This window comes from Camelina sativa, chromosome 18, assembly GCF_000633955.1.
Source record: "Camelina sativa cultivar DH55 chromosome 18, Cs, whole genome shotgun sequence".
NCBI classification, from domain to species: domain Eukaryota; kingdom Viridiplantae; phylum Streptophyta; class Magnoliopsida; order Brassicales; family Brassicaceae; genus Camelina; species Camelina sativa.
Window position 1 is genome coordinate 3,359,310 of NC_025702.1, and position 22,698 is coordinate 3,382,007.

General features: G+C 36.7%; 2 protein-coding genes and 1 pseudogene across 2 annotated transcripts; 1 reads left to right on the forward strand and 2 right to left on the reverse strand.

Annotated features, from left to right (window-relative positions):
- Window positions 1,174-1,714, reverse strand: LOC104763102 (uncharacterized protein At1g43920, Chloroplastic-like). The gene is made up of 2 exons (XM_019240022.1): window positions 1,541-1,714; window positions 1,174-1,461 (listed from the first exon to the last, which is right to left on the reverse strand). Exons 1-2 carry the CDS (start codon window positions 1,712-1,714, stop codon window positions 1,174-1,176), a joined length of 462 nt encoding a protein of 153 aa, XP_019095567.1.
- Window positions 17,438-18,609, reverse strand: LOC109130457. Its single transcript, XM_019240023.1, has 2 exons — window positions 17,817-18,609; window positions 17,438-17,757 (listed from the first exon to the last, which is right to left on the reverse strand). Exons 1-2 carry the CDS (start codon window positions 18,607-18,609, stop codon window positions 17,438-17,440), a joined length of 1,113 nt encoding a protein of 370 aa, XP_019095568.1.
- On the forward strand, window positions 19,020-20,293 carry LOC104760428 (annotated as a pseudogene).

Here is a 22,698-nt window from a genome sequence, read left to right on the forward strand (position 1 = left end):
TGCGAGAGACGAGGAAGACTTGACTGATGCGGATAGTGGAGATGATATTTGGGATGAGGAGAAGATTCCAGATCGTCTATCAGATAGTGAAGACGAAACAATGTTGATGGCGATAATCATGTCGAACCTGAAGATGCTGAAGAGATGCTGCATTTGGGGAAAACGTTTAGTTCTCCAAATGATTTCAAGCTTGCTGTTTTGAGGTACTCTCTTAAAACTAGATACGACATTAAGCTATATAGATCGCAATCTTTGAAGCTTGGAGCAAAATGTGCTTATGTTGACGAGAATGGTAAGTTTCTATGGAGATGCTATTGTGCTTATGATAAGAAGAAACACAAGATGCAAATCAATCGATATGAGGGTAAGCATAGATGTGTGAGGTCTGGTTACAGTCATATGTTAAAGAGAGGAACAATAGCTTGGTTATTTTCAGAGAGGTTAAGACCTCCTAACCATGCTAGGAGGAAGGGAAGATTTGAAACTGCCTCTTCAAGCACCACCAGATTATCACGACAAGGTAGAGTCATGACATGTACAAACTGCAAACAAGAAGGTCACAATAGGATATCTTGTACAAACCCGAGTGTTGCAGATCAACCTAAAAGGCCAAGAGGTCGACCAAGGAAGAACCAGGTTTGTTATATTTTCAAAATTCTCGTTTTATTATTGTTAACACAACAAGTGGTCATAATCAATATCATCTCTTATCTCTTATAGCTTGAACTAGGAACCAAGGAATGCCTTGTTTGGACAAGGACAAGCACAATCAGAAGGAGAATCACAACCACAAGCAACACAATGGGAACCTCAACAAGGATCACAACCCTCTCAAGGATCACATATGCCAGCACCACAATGGGAACAACAAGCACCACAGAGGCAACAAGTATCAGGAGGCTGGACATCATGGTTTCAATGCTCAAGTTAGGATGGAATGTTTTGGTGTGTTTTAGGACCAGCAACTTACTTATTTTGCGGTTTTTAGACAATGAGTTATGTCTCTTTTGTTATCAAACCATGAATGATGTCTCTTTTGTTGTTTACTAACTCTTTTATTATTAATGAACCATAACTATGTCTTTTATTATGAATGAACCATCTCTAACTCTTTCAAAGGAAACAAACTGATTTCATTACCAAACATACAAACCAACATACAAGTAAACAACACTAATAACCGAGAACAAACTTGGGTTGTTTTACATTACCAACCATAAGGTAAACAATGAAAATTGTTATTACACAAAGCCACAGAAAACACATTTTCCACAACAGTTTAAACTTGCATATGTCTCTTTTCCTTTGCATTGCATCATCCTTCAACTCTTGCATAGCAACATTGAGCTCATTTATCTCAGCTTTGGCTTTAACAATCTCGTTTGCCATAATTCCTAGTTTTGGTAATGCATCTTCAATATCCTCATAGATAGCATCCTCCACCCACTTAAATAAGTGACCCTAATGCATAAACAAACAACATTACCATTACCATAACACACATAAACAACATAAAAAAAAACCACGAGCTTGAGCTTACATCTCTCTTGCTTGTCCATGAGCTTGCATCTCGTTTGCTGATGCAACGGAAGAACGGTCGGCCAGGATTATCTTGAGTTTTTGATGTAAATTTCAATACCCTTTCACCACATACACACTTCGAGGGCAATCCACGATCACCGATTATCACCGACGTCTCCGAGCTAGAACTCATAGTAATTGCAAGAATAAATCAAAATCTGATGAAAGTGAGAAGAATAAAGAGGTATCGAAAAGAAATAGAGACGAATCAAAAAGAAATACAGAGAAATTTAGGGGTTTACAATTTTTAGGGTTCTAAGAAATAGAGAATTGATTTACGATTTGGGAGTTTTCGTTTTGATTAATTTAACCGCGTTTGATCTGTCCGTTTAGTAACTATGGTATTTCTCTTATGTTTTCTTTTTCTATCATAAAATAATTATAAATTGGTTTAAAAATAAAAAAAATTAACTTTTTCTTAATATGTATGAAACTATTGAAACATCAATATATGTGAGACAGAAAGAATATAATATAAGTGTATATATTTATACAATAGTCCCTAATACATACATAATGTTTAGCTAGAAAATTGGAATGAATCCCTCTTGTAGATTCTGTCATGATCCCATCGAAAGACAAAATCACTCGAGGTTTGGTCCGGTTTAACACCTAAGCTGCGCTCGGCGATTTTCAACAAGTTGAGATACAATTTAAAGACCTTCACTGTTAACTCCTTTATTTATCGGTTATTTTATTCTAACTTTATTTATTTAGTTTTTGTTTGTGATCAAATTTATTGTAGCTTTATCCAAATCGATATTCCATCTGTCTCATAAATATTGATATTTTGATATATTTTTATATTCCACAAAGATTGATGTTTTGTAAATTTCAAGAAGTAATCATTGAAAATATTTAAAATTTTGAATTGTTCGTGGTTTAAAATTAAATAATATCTCTTTAGTCAAAAAAAAATATATTTAAACTCAGTAATTGATAATCTCAAATTGTAATACCCTAATGGTACTAACAGTCTTGCAGTAGTAATACTCTAGGGGTCGAATCCACAGAGACTCAAGATCAAACACAATGGATTATAGAGTTTTATGATTACACTAAACAAGTTGATTTAAATAAAGAAAATCAATGCAAAATATTCAATAAAAGCTGTGTAAATTCAGATGATCAAAAAGCTAGGCCTAGGGAATTTTTCAGGAAATTATGAAATATTAAATCAATAAATTAATTAGGATTCAAGCAATTAAAAACAGATCTAGAACTCTAAAGAGTTTTGTAAAATAATTCAGTTCTCACTGCCATTATTATCTAAATTTAAAACCATAAAATCCAAATCTCTTTGTAAAATTCTAGGTTAAAAATCAGCTTTAAAAACATGTTTAGATTGTTCACAAAATAACTAAATCAAATCTCTTTGCAAGAAGTAATTTTCCTCATCAAAAGGTTTTATGAGGAAAATCAATTATAATCTCATATCAATTTATTTTCCTAGGGTATTAATTCTAGGTGATCAATCAAGAATTAATATGATGAAGATCTAGAAAGATAATGAATCCTAAATAAACAGATCTAATAAATCATAAAATCCCTGTAAAAAACTCTGAACCTAACAAGCAAAATACTCAAACATAATCAATGAAGCACAAGACATTATTCTGAATAATATGCAATAGAAATTAAAAGAGTAAAAGATGGAGTTTATGAATTCTTCTCTCAAAGCAGTTCAGATCTCTCTCTCCCAAAAGCTCTCAATATCTCACAAGGTTGCAGAAAATAAAACTTGCTAGAATAAAAATTAAGGGTTTTCTAAAACCCAAAAACAATATATATATATATATATATATGTCCTAAAACACGTCAGGGACTTGTGTTGCAATTTAGGAAAACTTTGGGCAGAATTGTAAAACTTCCAATTTCTTGTTCTCTCGTCGGATAAACAGGGGTGTCGATTGATGCTCCTTCAGTGTCGATCGGCATTGGTCAGTTGATCAGACTCCAAATTGACTTCTTCGGTTAAATGCTCCAAAACGATCCAAATTGCTCCATCCGTGTCAAAATCCTAGATAACCTGTAAAGACTCAAAAAACAACCTAGAAAAAAAATGAAAAGACTCAAAAAACACACTTATATCATGGTTAAAAACCGTAAAAACCATGATATATCAACTCCCCCAGACTTAGCATTTGCTTGCCCTCGAGCAAAACAGAAACTTAGACCTATGAAAGAGGTTTGAAAACATAGGAACTCACTCAACTGCAGATAACTGATCTTCACATTTTTCATCACCTTGACTCTCAAGAACTTAATTCATATATTTTGTCATTTGAAAAGCATCAACATTCCTTACTCAAATCCCACAATCCTCTGGAATCTCTAGTCTCACCATTGTCATCTCATTACATAAATTAAAGCAAGTACAAGTGAGTTCTTACCTTGGTGTATCGATCAGTGGCATATGAACTCTTTTCAGACCAAGACATTCTTCATACATCTCCTTTCCTCTCCCTTTTCTCACTTCTAATGAGTTGATTGCTTCCTAACTTTCTTCTTGTTTTTTTTTTAATCAAAGATGTAAGCGAATACCGGGGTCATTGGTAATTTACCTACCCCTCGCTTCCAACGTTTGTGTGATCATTTGACTCAAGAATAGAATAATGAGGTCACAGGTAATTTACCTACCTCTCTAAACTGATCAAAATCATCTCATCTTTTAGTCTTCCTTTTTTCTGATCTTTCTCTCTTATTTTTTTTTTAAACAACACTGAACGGAAGAGAGAGGGGATACATACTTTGAAAAATTGCACTGTCTTGTATGGCCTGAAAAAGAAATCTAGTCCACTAATTTCCAACCCCAAAGTAAGATATTAAGTCCGGTTAAAATCCTGATAAAAGTTGAGACAAAGTTAGTTTAACCAGATATTCTTTGAATAAGGGCTTTCATGATTGTTGATACAGCTCATAGTCTTTACCACACTTCAGTTCTGAGGTCAAGCTTAGTCAAGAGTCATTAGAGTGTTAGCCAAAGAACAGTAACCATTAGTTAGAGATCATAATTCCAAAAAAATTTGAAAAAAATTGACTCAATAAAAACAAAAATCGGTTTTGACACACTAAAAACCAAAAACTATGTTAGTAGTTAGTACTAACCTCCCCCAGACTTAAACGATACTGTCTCCAGTGTTTTCAAGCAAGGGAAAGGCAAAGAAACAAAAACGTATTGAAAATTGTAATGAAAAGATGAACTGTTTCCGGGTTACCAGCTGGTGTCGACCGATACCATTTCAATGTCGATCGACACTCATCACGAATGGTGTTTTGTTGGCCGAAACTCCTTGTTAGTTGCAGTTAGTTGTGTTGATGAGTTGTTGGATCAATCCTTTGGTGTTAGTTCTGTTAAGAAGCACTCAAACACAAACACAAGTTAAAAGCAACATGATAGATAGATAATTCATAATTTCAAACAAAATTCAAACAAAAACTGACTCAATGCAAAAAAAAAAAAATGACTCAAAAAGAAAAGAAAAACCTAGAAGTGGGTTGCCTCCCACTTAGCGCTTGTTTTCAGTCATTAGCTTGACTGCGTTGAAGCTCAGGCATCGGGTGGATCAGAACGTGACAGTGAATGCCTCCGAAAAAATGTCCTCTTCATCCAAGGTGGTGTATAAGCAGTAGAAGAGTGAGGTCTACCAAGTACTTGAGGAGCAGGACCAGGGTGGGATTTAGGGATGGGTTTTCTTCTTTTATGTCCTACAAAATCATCAACACAAGAAACAAGCGCTCTACGATAATCTCGTGGCTTGGTTAACTGCAAAACAGTTTTTGTATCTTTGAAAGTCTTATTGATTATAGGAGGAGGTTTGGGGGAAGAAGATGCATACCTTTGCCTTACCTGAGGATTCTATAGTGTGGAGTTGGAGGTTTCTGTTTGGGAACAGCTTTCTGACTTGGAGCATAGAGAACATTCTGCAAGCCATCAGTTTTAGACAAGGTTGGACTCAGTCGTAGAAGAGTGTCGATCGATGCTGCAGCGGTGTCGATCGACACTGAGCTTGATGCTCGAAAATCAGAAACTTCCTCAACAGAAAAAGTCTGTCCATCAATAGTAGGAGCCCTCCTCAGCTTATCCATCTCAAAGTTCATACTCAAACCTCCAGCATTCAGTGTTATATGTCCCTTCTGCACATCTATGATGGCACCAACTATAGCCAAGAAAGATCTTCCTAACATGAGAGGATCTTTAGGCTCTTTGTCATATTCCAGCACCACAAAGTCAGTGGGAATCATGAAGTTTCCAGCATTAATTGGAATATCCTCTAAGACACCTTCAAGAATTCTTCTTGAGCGATCAGCTAAGATAAGGGAAATCTGAGTTGGCTTGAATTCTGTCATCCCAAGTCTCACAGCAACAGAATGTGGCATCAGATTGATACTAGAGCCAAGATCACAAAGTGAGTGTGCAAACTTTCCTGTGGAGATAGAACAATCTAACACAAAACTTCCACGATCTGGTAACTTCTTTGCAATCATACTCTGGATCATTGCACTCACTTTCTCTGAGACAACCACCTCTTGCTTTCTTTCCTTCTTACTTTTTGGAGGCTGGTTCAATAAAATTGCGCTGACATCCTTGGTAAGCAGTGCTCCTACTTCAGGGATCAAACCATTGGATACCATTCTCTTCACATACCACTTAATCCCAGGAGAAAATTTGACTGCATCAATCAAAGGCATCTCAATCATCACCTTATCCATCATAGCCTTGCATCTAGCTTCCTCAAGCTCCTGCTTGGACCTTCTTGGCTTAGGAAAAGGGACCTTAGGCGTGTACACCCTCTCAACAGCTGCTGGAATTGGAGATTTTGTAGTTTCAGGTTCTGTCTGAGATGAGTGTCGACCGACACCAAGTTGGTGTCTATCGACACCAACATCTGAAGCCGACAGATTTGTCGATTTCTCTCCCTTTTCTGCAGAAACAATTTCACCAGCATCTTGATCTCTTACTGATATGGCATTGCAAGCATGCTTGGGGTTTGATTCAGTTCTTCCAGGAAGAAAACAGACCCAACAGTCTGCGCAACCTGATTCTCCAGCTTCTTAACATGAATATTCAATGCATCAATCCTCCTAGTAAGCTCATTGTAGACATTATCCATCTTCTCATTGAATGGCACTGTTAACTGTTCCTGACCTTGTAAAATTTGCTCTATCATAGCTTCCATTCGACTCTCAGAAGAAGTCTGTGGAGGAGGAGACTGATAAGATGAGTTCCCATAGGTTCTTGTGAAGTTTCTCCCTTGTTGCTGCTTCTGAAACTCAGGCTTAGGAGTGTAGCCTGAGGAGTTCCCACTGTAAGGCTTGTTGCTTTGCTGATTACTGAATCTTTGTCCTTGATACCCAGTTCCATACACATAGTTGACATTCTCCTCTGTATTATTTGGCTCTGGCAAATTTTTCAACCTCAGCAGCAAATTGGACTGACTTCTTACCCACTAGAAGATTGTGAACTGAATCCAGCTTGGCATTAACAGAAGCTTGATGTTTTGAATCAAATCCTCCATGCAATCTCTTCTTTTCAGTATCTGCTCTCTTAGTGCTATTGCTGGAAGCCAAATTCTCAATCAAAGCTTCAGCATCTTCTGGAAATCTTGTCTTGAAGTTCCCATGGCTTGCAGCATCCAAAGCTAGTTGATACTCCCAGTCAATCCCTCTGAAAAAGATACTCAACAGCTGCACTCTTGAAAATCCATGGTGTGGACAGTCTCTTTGATATGCCTTGAATCTTAACCAAGCTGCCATGAAAGCTTCATCTGGTCTTTTCTTGAAGGAGGACAGCTTGACTCTTAGCTCATCTGACATGGCATCATCATAAAAGTAGTTGAAAAAAGCCACCTTCACTTGTTGCCAAGAGGTCAAAGATCGAGTTGGCAACTGTTTTAACCACTTAGATGCTTCTCCTGCAAGTGAATAGGGGAAGAGCTTGCAGTAGATGTAGTCTTCAGTCACCCCATTGGCCTTGATACTAGTCACCAAGTCTTCAAAGTGCTCAATATGATCCAAAGCCTTCTCATTTGGCAGGTTAGAGAAGGGTCTTTGTCCAACTAGCTGGAAATATGCAAGCTTTAGCTCAAACTCATTCCTTAGGAATGGAGGTGGAACAATTGTAGAGCGGTTTTGATACATCAAGTCAGCTCTGTTGAAGTCCGCAATGGTCCTGATCAGATCCCGGTTTTGATCCTGTCTTCCAACTGGGTTGTAGACGTGGTTGGCAGCTCCACGTACGTCTGCTGGAGGTGGGTGTCGATCGATACCCTCTTGTTGACGTCGATCGACACCAAGGTTAAGCTCCTCATCGGCAACAGCTTGCTGGTTGACAACAGCTTGTTCGTTGACAACTGGTTCAACAATCACATTGCCTTCTGCATCAATCTTTTGGCCCTGCTCATTGCGCAAGTGGCCCTCTTGATCTCTCAAAGATCCATCTTCAGCAACTCTCATAATGACTGGATTGACCATCTTTGCTGATTTGGCTGCTTTTCGGTTCTCACGCTCAAGTTTTCCTAGCTCTTGGTTCGAAAGTTTCACAGTAGGACCAGTCTTGTTTCTCCTTGTGTGAGGTCTAGGAGGCACACACCTGAAAAACCAAAGAGAAAAAAAACAAAAATGTGTAAGTAGGAAATAAAAACAAAAAATTAGACGAAATAAAAAACAGAAATCTAATGGTAGATCAAAGAATCCCCGGCAACGACGCCAAAATTTGATAAGCTCAAATAGTAATACTCTAATGGTACTAACGACCTTGCAGTTGTAATACTCTAGGGGTCGAATCCATAGAGTCTCAAGATCAAACACAATGGATTATAGAGTTTTATGATTACACTAAACAAGTTGATTTAAATAAAGAAAAGCAATGCAAAATATTCAATAAAAGCTGTGTAAATTCAGATGATCAAAAAGCTAGGCCTAGGGAATTTCTCAGGAAATTATGAAATATTAAATCAATAAATTAATTAGGATTCAAGAAATTAAAAACAGATCTAGAACTCTAAAGAGTTTTGTAAAAATAATTTAGTTCTCACTGCAACTATTATCTAAATTTAAAACCATAAAATCCAAATCTCTTTGTAAAATTCTAGGTTAAAAAACAGCTTTAAAAACAGGTTTAGATTGTTCACAAAATTACTAAATCAAATCTCTTTGCAAGAAGTAATTTTGCTTATCAAATGGTTTAATCAGGAAAATCAATTATATTCTCATATCAATTAATTTTCCTAGGGTATTAATTCTAGGTGATCAATCAAGAATTAATATGAAGAACAACTTATGATGAAGATCTAGAAAGATAATGAATCCTAAATAAACAGATCTAATAAATCATAAAATCCCTGTAAAAAACTCTGAACCTAACAAGCAAAATACTCAAACATAATCAATGAAGCACAAGACATTATTCTGAATAATATGCAATAGAAATTAAAAGAGTAAAAGATGGAGTTTATGAATTCTTCTCTCAAAGCAGTTCAGATCTCTCTCTCCCAAAAGCTCTCAAAATCTCATAGGGTTGCAGAAAATAAAACTTGCAAGAATAAAACTTAAGGGTTTTCTAAAACCCAAAAACAATATATATATGTCCTAAAACACGTCAGGGACTTGTGTTGCAATTTAGGAAAACTTTGGGCAGAATTGTAAAACTTCCAATTTTTTGTTCTCTCGTCGGATAAACAGGGGGGCCGATCGATGCTCCTTCAGTGTCGATCGGCACTGGTCAGTTGATCAGACTCCAAATTGACTTCTTCGGTTAAATGCTCCAAAACGATCTAAATTGCTCAATTCCGCTCTATCCGTGCCAAAATCCTAGATAACCTGTAAAGACTCAAAAACAACCTAGAAACAAAATGAAAAGACTCAAAAAGCACACTTATATCATGGTTAAAAACCGTAAAAACCATGATATATCAGTAATCATTGTTTTCTTAAAATGTGTAAAAGGTTCTAAACTTCAATCTTTTAGAGACAGATGGAGTATAATTGATCGTGTACTTCTTTGGTCTTTGTTGATTCAAAACCAATCTTTGGTCTTTGTTGATTCAAAACCAACTACTACTGCAATTATTGATATATGTGTATTTGCAGTATTTGATTTGGGTTAAACATGTGCTTAACACTCACCACTCACAGACAAGTTCTTGAAGAAGTATGTCTGTTCTTTGGTAAGATACACCTTTCAAGTTCTAACTAACAGTTCATTCGATGTGGAGAATCACCGATTCCGCCACCCTGAATGATTTGAAGTCTGACCAAGCATCTTATGCTCCGTACGAGAGATAAGGGATGCTTAAACTTTATTACATTTAGAAATTTATTACATTTTATAACATATTTCAAAAATATATATACAATATATTTATAATTTTCTTTAAAACTTTAATATTCGATAATAACTATATTGTTTGTTATGAAAAAATTAATTTTTAATGGTTATTAAAATGTTGATTAAAAAAGTGTAATTATCAAAAGCCTTTAAATCTGAATTTTATTTCCCTGTTTTAATCCTTTTTTCGGATGATAAGAGTAAATTATTTTAGACCAGAGTAATATATTAATGAAACTTTACACTATACTTGTATTGTTGGTCCCATTCCATTTAAAAGAATCATAATATGGGAAGCTCAATTTCTGTTTTTTTTTTTTTAAACTACTTAATACCATAAAAAAAGGACGAAGCAGTACTTTATCTTCCCAATTTGCCGATGACGACTAATCCAGGAATGGTGTCGCATGTGACGCAGTGGTGGTGCTAGGCTTTGATTTTCCTCTTTCCATGCATTGGGACTGTGGGCGATCAAGTTCACATGGCCCATGTATCATGTGTTTTTTAACCAATTCATATCCTTCCGAGTCGACATCTCTCTTTGGAACTTCTGCACTAATTATTTTGGTTGATTATTTCTGGTGATGGATTTTCTCTAATCACAGTAGTACGTGGGCATATTGTACACCTTTTTTGTGAAATTCTATTGTGTAAACCACTGTAAACGTGAATTTTGATTACATTTTTTTGGTATTATTATTAATTTTTAATTTAATTGTGGTGGATAATTTTAGCGAATGTGTGGGAGGTTATTTTTTTTTTGTTAGTTTTTGGTTCTCATATTGGGTGTTTGGTGTTTGTTAGTTTTTGGTTCTCATATTGGGTGTTGGGTACTTTTTCTTTTTTTGTGCTGCTGCGGGTATTTCCTCCTCCATTTGATGGTGTTGTACCATAATGTATCCTACAATGTTAATATCAAAGTGTTAGCACTGTGATATTTTTATGGGTATTTTTTAAAATTTCCTTAATGTGTCTCCTCTAATTTGTATTTGCGATTCATCTATTTTTATCCCTACGCCCTACTTGAAATCATACTAATTCGATGCATTTTTTTGTAGCCGACTGAGAGTTGGGAGGGTAGATTTATAAATCATTGTGTCGACCTTTTTGTTTTGATGCCCTGATTTTCCTCCGCTTTCCCTGGTTTTCTCTTGATGTGTGTTGCTCAGTGGTTTTCAAAGGCCATTTCTGAGATTCACCCATGGTCGCCGTTGATTTGTTGAAGCTTTTTGGTTTAATATACTTCTGTGTTTTGGCGTAGTCTAATGCGCTGCTATCCCGTTTTGGCTATACGTCTTTTTGCGGTATGTGTGTGTTTTCTGAGAAGATTATTGTTTGCCTTGGTTTTTTTAATAATATGTACTTGTTGAGGTGGCCAGCTTGGTTTGTGACAAACCCTTTTGTGTAGTTCACGTTACTAATAGCACCCATCGTATTTAGTAAACGGAATCGTCCCTTCGAAGGAGAATCTTTTGTGTAAATAAAGCATTGAGTGGTTAATTAATAATAACCCAACGTGTATCGCCGTTTCCGTTTCTTCCCTTTGAAATCCTTTTGTCCATCTTATTATGATCAGTTTAATTTGTTTGATTTGGCCATAGTCTTTAAATTATTTAAACCATATGAATATTTCATGTGTTTTATTTTTTTATTTTTGCCTTTTATTTCTTCCCCGAATTATATTTTTCGTGTTCTGCTTTGGTTGTATTTTGTCCTTCTTTAGCAGTAATTAATGATTTATTCGATACAGTGTTTTAATTTTATTTGATTAAATATTTTTGTTTAAATTAATTCATATTTTGTATTATTATAATTTCACATGATGTCTTAAATTTCATATATTTTATATTTGTGTGCCATATTTGTATATACAAATATAATCATACCAAGAATGGACGTATGTTATGGATAAAGCATCTATAAAATAGTGACATGCGTCCATTCTTGGTCGTTATCTAGAAATCCCCTTGCATGACATGCATCTTTGAAAGTGTTGTGTTTTACACCTCCAACTGTTAAAAGTTCTTCAAAACTTGTTGCCCCCTTCAAGGCATTCACCAATATTCGAAGATAATATATTTCTCCTGTCGATGGTTAATTTGTTTCAATCTTTTCGATTATACCACTTTCTTTTCTGCGTGTCCAGATTTCATTTACCCTAGCCCAGACAAATGTTGAAGGCATGTCCGTGTAGTTTAATTTCCGTGTGTCGTTTGACTTTTTAATCATTTCAAACCATTCAGTTCTCCTATGTGCATGCTTACTTTCACCATGATCTTCATCTCATGTGTCTTCTAAAATAGTAGCGTGTTCTTTTGGGAGGTGAATTGGTTGCGGTTGAACTGTTGGGTCATGCGAGCTGTATAAGTTTGTGATTTTGGTCATTGCAAAGTATATATATATATATATTGCTTTTGTTGGTTCTTTTAATAATGCAGTAAGAGTGTTTTATGTAGACGAATGTGTTGTTTATATAAATAATGTGTAAAGGAGATGGTTTTGTATGTATGTTTTATTGCTTACGTACCTTTTCCCAGGGAACATCTTGATGGCCGTACGTCTTCCAAATATGGTTGTGTGAGAACTTCATTGGGCTGTTTTTTGGAGCATGACATATTATTAGGTTGCTTGTTTTGCTGTTGTTGTTTTGGGTTGTTTTTGGACTCCAATGTTACCTTTGTATTGGGTTTGGCAATGAACTTGAATAGTCTGGCAATGGGTGTGTTTCTTTGGTTGTTTCGGCGGCCTTCTGATTCTTGGTGGGTTAATGGCTCCATGACTATTATTCCGAAGCTACATACATAGAAGATGTGTTACAGATTGTGGTGGTTTTAAATGCCAATATTCGGCTACTTTTAAGAGTATAAAAGGGAGTTGTTACTTGTGTGTTTTACCCGGTCGATTTTGAGAGCTGCTGGATAGCGGGAATGGTAGTTTTAGAAAACAATCGACTGGCTTCTGTGTAGTTTATTATGATTTTACCTGTTCAATCAGGCATTTTTTTTTTTGATATGTAAGGGATCTACAGTAACAGATCAGGTGGATTGTTTTTGTGAGAGCAAATGATTATGTATTTATAAGGAATTAAGGTACTTTACGAAGAGGTTACATTTTAATAGCTATGGTGAAGACAAAATAGTATGGGTAGCCTATGGTGATGAGCCGTTTTGGAAGAACAGTAAATTGCACTATTTATGTTAAAGTTTAAGGACGCAACATAGTTCTTTTGACAGTTACAAATTCATTTCTCATACGTGTTGAAGAGAAAGAGTCAGCAAAAAGAAAAAGGTGAAAATAATAGCTTCTGAATTGATACTGGTTTTGCTGTAATGGGCTGCAGTTAAATAAGGCCCAAGTATGTTTTGTTTGTCTAAGAAATAGTTATGTGATACACAAAATTTGATTTATCACGTAGAAAATTGAAGACGGAGAACACGTGGCACATTCTCGGGTGATGAGGTGGCATGGTGAGGGAGAGAGTTAACCAACTTTTATAGTATAGATTATAGCGTAAAATTTTTATGTTTTAAAAAAATAAAATTTTGTTTTAGTATATACAAATTAAATTCTTTATAGTTGCAACATATTTTTGTCAACTTTGCAACATTTCAGTTTTTTTTTTACATACAAATGTACAATATAAAATCAAGAAAAAAGATTAGTTAAATTTTGTGAATGATCTTTTTGGGTATTACTTAATAATAATTTTCATCCCTAGTAATAATTAACGGGAAATTTACGTTTTAAACTTTCAAAGTGTCACTGGATAGCATTTTAAATCTCAAGAGAATTTCACTAACACTATAAACCTTTAAAATGATTTTACTGACGCTTTAAACCTTTAAAATGATTTTACTAACACTTTAAACCTTTAAAATGATTTTACTAACATTTTAAACCTTAAAACTAACTTTCATTTTATACTGTTAGTGAAAATATCTCAAAGTTTAGTGAAAATATCTCAAGGTTTAAAGTGCTAACTGAAGGACACTTTAAAGGTTCTCATTTTTCCAATAATTAATTGTTCGATGTATTTTGTGTGTGAGACCGACGCCTGATACGACTTTTGAAAAGGCAATATCCGTACAGTCTATTACGTACAAGAAAGTTTCAATTTCAACATAAACTATAAGTCTATAACTCGCCTACGTGTTATTCGTTTTCGCCATTCGTCAGCAAAATTCCGGCATGGTAATAGCCCAATTATATTCAACGTAAAATTTTCCTATATAACCTTAAGTCTCTTGTTTTGAAACTTTGAGATCACACTTAAAAGAACAACTCTTTTTTTATTAGCTTAGAAAACTTCCTCAAAAACTAAGCTCTCAAACTCTCAATCTCTCAATATCATGGGTTATGTCACATTTCAACACATCCTTATTTATACATTCATTAATTCTATTCCTAATTGAAATAATCTTTGGTTTAGATAACTCCTAAACCAAACTCAACCTTATCACTTTAACAAAACATAGTTTAGCTAGGAATAGGATAACTTCTAACTTAGCTTATTCAACATTTTCCCTCCTAAGTTTGAAGTCTTCTGCTGCAATCTCTCTCATGCCAATGAGCTCCCTCATTTCCTTGAATTTGTTCCTTCCAAGCGCCTTGGTTAGTATCCGCCTTCTGCTCATTTCCAAGTACATGAACCACATCCACTTGTCCATTCTCCACACATTCCCTGATAAAGTGATACCTAGTTTGAATGTGTTTGCTTCGACCATGGAAGACTGGAGTCTTCGTTAGAGCAATAGCAGATTTATTGTCTATCCGAATGGTAACCTTCTCACTTGTGACCCCATTAACTTCTTCAAGCAAATCCTGTAGCCAAATAGCTTGTCTAGCTGCCTCTGTCCCAGCCATAAACTCTGCCTCACATGATGACAAGGAGACAGTGTCTTGTTTCTGAGAACACCAAGTGATCGGACTCTCACAAAGATAAAATATGTGTCATGTAGTGCTCTTGCCGTCGTCAGGGTCGACATTGTAGCTGCTGTCGCTATAACCAATTAGTCGTGGTATCCTCGAGGTCACACGGCCAAACGTCAGTCCAAGATTGATCGTACCCTTTAAGTATCTCAGACACTTCTTCATAGCAACTCCATGAGACGTCCTTGGATCCTGCATATAACGACTTAACACAGTATGATAGGTCCGGTCTCGTATGCAATAGATAACGTAGACAACCAACATTCCTCCTATAGTTAGTAGCATCAATCCTTTCTTCCTTCAGTGCTTTGTCCAACTTTAAACCTGTCTCCATCGGAATGTGTACCGGGTTGCAGTCTTTCATTCCAGCCTCTTCTAGAATCTTTAGAGCATATCACCTCTGATTCAATGTAATTCCTTCCTCATGTTGACAAACTTCGATTCCCAAGTAATATGTTAACTTTCCCAAGTCACTCATATCAAAATTTGTGGCCATCTCCCTCTTAAACCGATTGATAATGTCTTTGTTTGTTCCTGTAACAAACAAGTCGTCAACGTATACAGCCACAATAAGACGTTCACCACCTACCTATTTTCGATACACCGATGGCTCCTTAGAACACTTCTTAAAACTTAGCTCACAAAGAATCTGGTTGAGCTTGTTGTTCCACGCCCTTGGAGCTTGTCTTAGCCCATATAAGGCTTTGTTTAGCTTGTACACCTTATTCTCTTTTCCTCTTTCTTCGAACCCTTCAGGTTGATCAACATATACCGTTTCCTTTAATTCACCATGTAGGAATGCTGTCTTAACGTCAAGATGATGCACCTCCCAACCGTTGGAGGCTGCAAGATTAACAAGGAGTCGGATGGTCTCCAATCGAGCAACAGGAGCGAACAATTCTTCAAAGTCAATCCCGTGTTGCTGTACATATCCTTTGGCAACAAGACGTGCCTTATATTTATTTATACTCGCATCAGCATTCTTCTTGAGTTTAAAGACCCACTTTAAGCCGATTTGTTTCACGCCTGCAGGTAGTTCAACTAAATCCCAAGTATGATTCTTGTTAATAGAAAGAATCTCATCTTCACAGGCCATGATCCACTCCTTGGTCTCACTTGCTTCACTAAAGTTCTTAGGTTCCTCATTTAGACATAAGAGTAATGTTTCACCTTCTTCCTCCACCAGTTGTAAGCATTCTTGTTATGTGATTAGAACATAATCTCCAAGGTATTTGGGTCTTGAAGTCGTTCTCATAGACCTCCGAAGAGATATTTGAGTGTCTTCATCCTTGTTTTCAGTATCAGTCCTATCTTCATCTGCTCTGTTTTCAACTCCTCTTTTTTCCTCTCTATCGATTCTTTGCTCTGTTTCGATGTTTTCATTACTCTCCATCTCATCATAAATCCCATGATTCCCAAATTCGCCAAGAACTATACTGAAGTTGCCATTATTCTCTGTTTCAGACTCCAGTCTTTCCCCACACCAGTTACAGCCCTTTGTTTCATCAAATACTACATCTCTGCTAACCACTATTTTCCGGTTCTGCATATCATACATCCTATACGCCTTCGAGCCTGGTTCGGTTCCTAAGTGAATAAGCTTCTTTGACCTGTCATCAAGCTTCCTTAGGTGTGGTTTGTCTATCTTGGTGTAACCAATGCATCCAAATACTCGTAGGTGTCCAATGTTCGGACTCTTGTTTCTAAACATCTCATATGGTGTCTTGTCTTGCAGAGCTCTTGTAGCTATATGATTCAAGAGATAGGTTGAATGTCGAATAGCCTCTCCCCACATGAAGTTTGGTAAGTGCATGTGCTTTAAACAGCTCCTGGTCATCTCCAATAACGTACGGTTGCGCCTCTCAACCACTCCGTTTTGCTGCAGAGAGTAAGGAGCAGTGAGGTGCCTTCTGATTCCTTAATTCTCACAGAATGTGTTAAACTCATGAGAAACAAATTCTCCCCCTCTGTCAGTCCTAAAAGTCTGAATGCGTTCTCCTGGTTCTTGCTCAACTAGTCATTTAAAGCTTTTGAATTTTTCAAAAGCCTCTCCTTTCTCCTTAAGCAAAGTTGTCCACATGTAACGAGTATGATCATCAACAAGGACAAAAATGTACATGTTTCCTGCAGCTGTGCTTGGGGTTATAGGTCCACAAAGATCCCCATGAACCAATTCTAGTGTCTTGGTTGCCCGATATGAAGTTGCTTGTGGAAATACTCGCCTAACTTGTTTACCAAGTAAACATGAGCTGCAGATTTCCTTCTCAAAATTGACATCCGTAGTACCTTGTACAAGCTTCTAATCAAACATAGACTTTAATGTTTTCGTATTTATGTGTCCCAATCTCGCATGCCACCTACTAGCCTTGCTTGTTTGTGAGAGGTTGAGATTCATAGTATCTCTGACCATAGTACCTTCGATCCCCATTCGAACTTTGTAGAGACGGTTTAATGACCGTACAACTTTAGCAAGTAGTTTCCCGTGTTGATCATGCATAGTTAAGATTCCTCCTCTAAGTATTATGTCACATCCTGATTCAGTGGCTTGCCCGAGACTTATGATGCTGCTTTTCAGGTTCGGTATGTAGTAGACGTCTGTCATAACTCTGGCTCTCCATACATATCAGTGAAAGCAATGGATCCTTTCCCTTTGATATCTATCCGAGAGTCATCTCCAAAACGTACCTTCCCAGTGATAGAAGTGTCAATCGAATCAAAATAGCGTCGGTCTCTAGTCATGTGGTTACTGGCTCCATTATCCAGGTACCAAACATTCTCTTCCCTTTTATTTGTTTCAAACTTGCTTGGTATACATCTTTCTTCGTTCAAGAAAACGATCTCGTGCATCATGAGTTCGTCAGCTTCTTGTGTTTTGCTTTTCCCATCTTCATGTGTTTCTTGCAACTTAAGCAGTCGATCTGGGCAGTTGAAAGTGAAGTGTCCGGTCTTGTCACAACAGAAGCATGTTATTTTTGACATGTCTCGACCTCCGCCAAAGCCTCTTCCTCTGCCAAAACGCCCACGACCTCTACCTCTGTAAGAAAATCTTCCACCTCGTCCTCTGTTTCGATATTCTCCATTATAATCACGGTTTGTATAGTTAGATTGTCCCTCCAGGTCGCATATAGCAGCTTGGTGTGGTCTTCTTGTATCTCTTCCTCCTCTGAGATTCGTTCTTCATATGCCTTTAAGCGTCCAACAATGTCCACGAAGCTTGTGGTGTTAAGATCCAACACCTGCTCCAATGATGCAACCATGTGTATGAATTTTGCTCTTGGAAGACACTTTAAAAACTTCTTCACCATCCTTGATTCTTTGAGATTTTCTCCTAGTGCAGCCATCTTGGCTGAGACTTCAGATAGTCTTCCCACAAAGTCATCGACCTTCTCGGTGTCCTTCATACGCAAACGATCAAACTCGGCCATAAGAGTCTGTAGCCGAGCCTCTTTCACCCTTTCTGCTCCCACATGTCTTGCCTTGATTGCTTCCCACATCTTTTTCGCCGAGTCAAGTTCGCCGACTTGCAAGGTAAGAGATTCGGGTATGGATTGGACAAGCAAGGCAATCGCCATGTTGTTTTTGTCAATGTTGATGGTGTCTGTTGCAGATTCCGGTTCTATAACCTCCCAAACCTTATGGACCCTAAGCGCAATCCTCATCTTCATGGCCCATACGGTGTAGTTTACTGTATTTAACATCGGACATGAGATAGAAGGAGATCCTCCTCCTCCTTCACTTGATGTGATGTTTGAGACGGTAAGATTTCCCATCTTTGAAACTCGCCTGAAGCTCTGATACCAATTCTTGTTTTGAAACTTTGAGATCACACTTAAAAGAACAACTCTTCTTTTATTAGCTTAGAAAACTTCCTCAAAAACTAAGCTCTCAAACTCTCAATCTCTCAATCACATGGGTTGTGTCACATCTAAACACATCCTTATTTATACATTCACTAATCCTATTCCTAATTGAAATAACCTTTGGTTTAGATAACTCCTAAACCAAACTCAACCTTATCACTTTAACAAAACATAGTTTAGCTAGGAATAGGATAACACAAAACACTCCAAGCAAACAAGACCAAAAAAAACACACACAGACAAGAACACAAAACACTCCAAGCAAACAAAAACAAAAAGATGTTTCTAACACAACTATAATGGAAGCTTCGGCAACACTAATGAAGCTCTTCTTCTTTGCCCTAATTCTTATCATTTTCGCCATATCTCCGGTGATGTCAACGGCGCCCGAAGAATGTGAAGCGGAGTCAACTAATCCATGCGTCAACAAGGCTAAAGCCTTACCTCTAAAAATCATATCCATTGTAGTTATCCTCGTGACCAGCATGATAGGTGCCTCGGCTCCTCTCTTCAGCCGATACGTTCCTTTCCTCCATCCGGACGGAAACATTTTCACAATTGTCAAGGCTTTTGCATCCGGAATCATCCTCGGAACAAGTTTCATGCACGTGTTACCAGATTCTTTTGAGATGTTGTCATCAGAATGCTTAGAGGATGATCCATGGCACAAGTTCCCATTCACAGGATCTGTCGCTATGTTGTCGGCCCTCATCACTCTAGGTCTCTATCCATTGACTCCTTGGCGACTACCTTCTACTCTAGCAAGAACGGTACTGAGATCGTACCTTCTGCTAGTAACGGTGATCAGAAGAGAGCCAATCCGATGATAACTCATGGCCATAGCCATGGTCATGGCGTTACACTAACTAATAAAGATGATGGTTCTTCACAGTTATTGCGGTACCGTGTCGTTGCTATGGTAAGTTTACCACATATATAAATGTACCATTTAAAGTGATATAAGTTTTTACAAAATTAGTTAACAATTTAGTATGGTTTTATAAACACATGATAGGTGTTGGAGCTTGGAATTATAGTTCACTCCGTAGTCATTGGGCTATCCCTAGGTGCAACAAATGACACATGCACTATTAAGGGTCTTATTGCAGCTCTTTGCTTCCATTAAATGTTTGAAGGCATGGGTCTCGGCGGCTGCATCCTCCAGGTAAATCGCAAACTACATCTTTATTGAGGTCTTTTAATACACATAATAGGTATTTTAATACACTATATCCCATAGATATATTGAATAAATGTTTACTAACAAAATCTTGTAAATTGTGAGTAGGCGGAATATACGAATGTAAAAAAGTTTGTGATGGCTTTCTTTTTCGCGGTTACAACACCATTTGGAATCGTTTTAGGGATTGCATTGTCGAGCGTTTACAGGGATAATAGCCCGACCGCATTGATCACTGTTGGACTGCTTAACGCGTGCTCAACAGGACTGCTCATCTACATGGCCCTCGTCGACCTTTTAGCGGCTGAGTTCATGGGACCAAAGCTACAAGGCAGCATCAAGCTTCAAATCAAGTGTTTCTTTGCCGCTCTACTTGGCTGCGGTGGCATGTCAATCCTCGCCAAGTGGGCTTAGAAACTTATAAGTTCGGTTTTAGAAAGGGTCGTTGGATCTCTGTCTGTCGCGTGAAGTGTTTATGTCTTCTGTTGGTTACTTGCATATAAATTATGTAAAGAGCAAGAATTTTCGTGTGATGAATAATAATTGTGTATTAGTATTTTAGAATAAACTTTCAAGATTGGAATTTAACACAACGTAACAGACAAATTAATGATTTATATATAAGACAGCATAACAAAGCATCAGACCAACCGTTTTAGGCTCTTAAGCAAAAGTTTAAAAATATTTTCTCTTTATATAATGTCTTCTAAGTAACATGAAGAAAATTTAATAATTTTAAAAATTAAAATAACTTTTTTTGTTAGTGGAAGCAAAAAAAATTGGGTTATAAACGAAAATTGATTTGTTTTAAGTTACAATGTTTAAACTTGGTGAGAATTGCACACCTCGATTTACCTCTGTAGTGAACCGCATATCGTGACTCTGCCTCTACTCCTCGTCCATTTTACAGACCAATAACATAACATAAACATAACACAAAGATTTATGAGTTCTTCTCTGATTGAGGGTACATCTCATGTGGGAACCTTTTCCCACAAACATCCACTATCTATCACTCTATCACTCAAAGTTTACATTGTGTTTCATATACAAAGCTTAGAGAGTAACTAATCAAAGATCAATTAATAACCTAATGTGTACTCAACCACGATCTAGTGGTATCGTTGTAACACTTTAGGATCAAATCCTCAAAGACCAAGAAATTGTACTATGAAATTGTGTAGATTAAATATAGCTAAGATAATGTAAAAGTTTGTGAATGAAAGTAACTATCAAAAACGGAAAGTAACAAGTGGTTTAAATCAAAAGAAAAACATTGGGCGCAGGGAATCATTAGGGAATATAACCACAAAATTAGGTGATTAGATAGGGATGCATTAGACACCGTTCTAGAACTCAAATCACGGTTGTAAAGCTAACCCACTCTCGCAGCATTAACTATCTAAGCAATGAATTTACTAAACCCTAAACTCTCGTTTGAATCTAGCAAACAAAGCAAGCATTAATAAGTTTAGGTTTGATTAGTTCATAAGGTGCCTTAACTTCAACTTTCGTTGGGTAAGGGTCACTTTGCTCACCTATTTTCTTTTCCAGCAACTCAACAACACTTTTGGTGCTCCGATGAATTAAACCTAAGATCAGAAACTAGGTAGCTAATCCACTACAAGAAAATCTGCAATTTGGGACTCCAGTTTGTGACTACTTTTTTGGTTGCAAAATAGAGTGATGCTTCTGAGACTAATTTGCGACGATTCAACGACTACAAAATAATTGAAGAGAAAATTTCGATTATTAACGACAAAACATATAAGTCACAAAAAGTCTCAAATTAGCGACTACATTAGGACTAGTTTGCGTCGAATAAATATTGGTCGCATAATGGTCACAAATTACGACTACTATGTGACTCTTCATTTAGTCGGTAAAGATAGTCGCAAAAGTATCGCATATTGAAGACTTATTTTCATCTTCATTTTTTACCCTGATTTAGTAACAAAGAGGTCACAATTTGCGACGAGATTGCGACATACCTGAAGAATTTGCGATAACACATGATTTAGCTACTCTTTTAAGACTATTTATCCACTCTGGATATTTTTTATTTTGAAATTTCACATTTGAGATTCATTTACATGTTTAGGTTGATGTTTATGCTTTGTTTTGCTCGACCTTATCAATAGTAACTTTTTCAAAGTCTTAAATTTCAATGATTATAACTAAACATCCATAAGTTCTAAACCTATCTTAAGTGTTACATGTTCTTTTGTGAGAATGTGTTGCAATGAAGAAAATTTTCAAAACTAAGTGATGAAAACAATGTTTTACTAAATCTTACCATTACATGTACTTTATACTACTACTATGAGTTCTCCTAAGTGATTTATATAAACAGTTTTATTCATAATGTGTAGAATTCAAGATTTTTATTTTGTGATGTATATTAGGTAGTCTCAAAAACGTCACAATGTGCGACTTATTTCCCACTCTGTCGAGACTGATTTTAGTGAATTTTGGCGCTTAATTTTCCCTCCCAACTATTTACTTTGTGACCAATTTGCAACCATATAGGGACTCTCCTTCGTTAATAACTAGGTAAACAACTTAATCGATTTCTCTTCGCTGATAATTAGACTCGATCTAACATTCAACTCTCTCCTTTCCTAAAGAGATTTCTCTCCCAATCTTTTCTCATTTAATTCATCTCATTTCTAGAACGATCTAATGGCTCTTAAGGGTATTAGATCTACCAGAGGTCGTGGAGCCAAACCTGTATCAGGTGTAAGAACATTCAATGGTCAAAATGCCACCATAGGTGTCAGTGCTCACGGAACTTATTCTCACTCGTCCAACCCATCGGC

Bases quoted from the DNA above. Each gene is read 5' to 3' on its own strand.
- LOC104763102 (XM_019240022.1), bottom strand. From the start codon at position 1,714: ATGAGTTCTAGCTCGGAGACGTCGGTGATAATCGGTGATCGTGGATTG. The intron at 1,462-1,540 runs GTAAGCTCAAGC...TTTATGCATTAG, and splicing joins CATGGACAAGCAAGAGAGAT to GGTCACTTATTTAAGTGGGT.
- LOC109130457 (XM_019240023.1), bottom strand. From the start codon at position 18,609: ATGGGAAATCTTACCGTCTCAAACATCACATCAAGTGAAGGAGGAGGA. The intron at 17,758-17,816 runs GTCAAAAATAAC...TCAACTGCCCAG, and splicing joins TTTGGCGGAGGTCGAGACAT to ATCGACTGCTTAAGTTGCAA.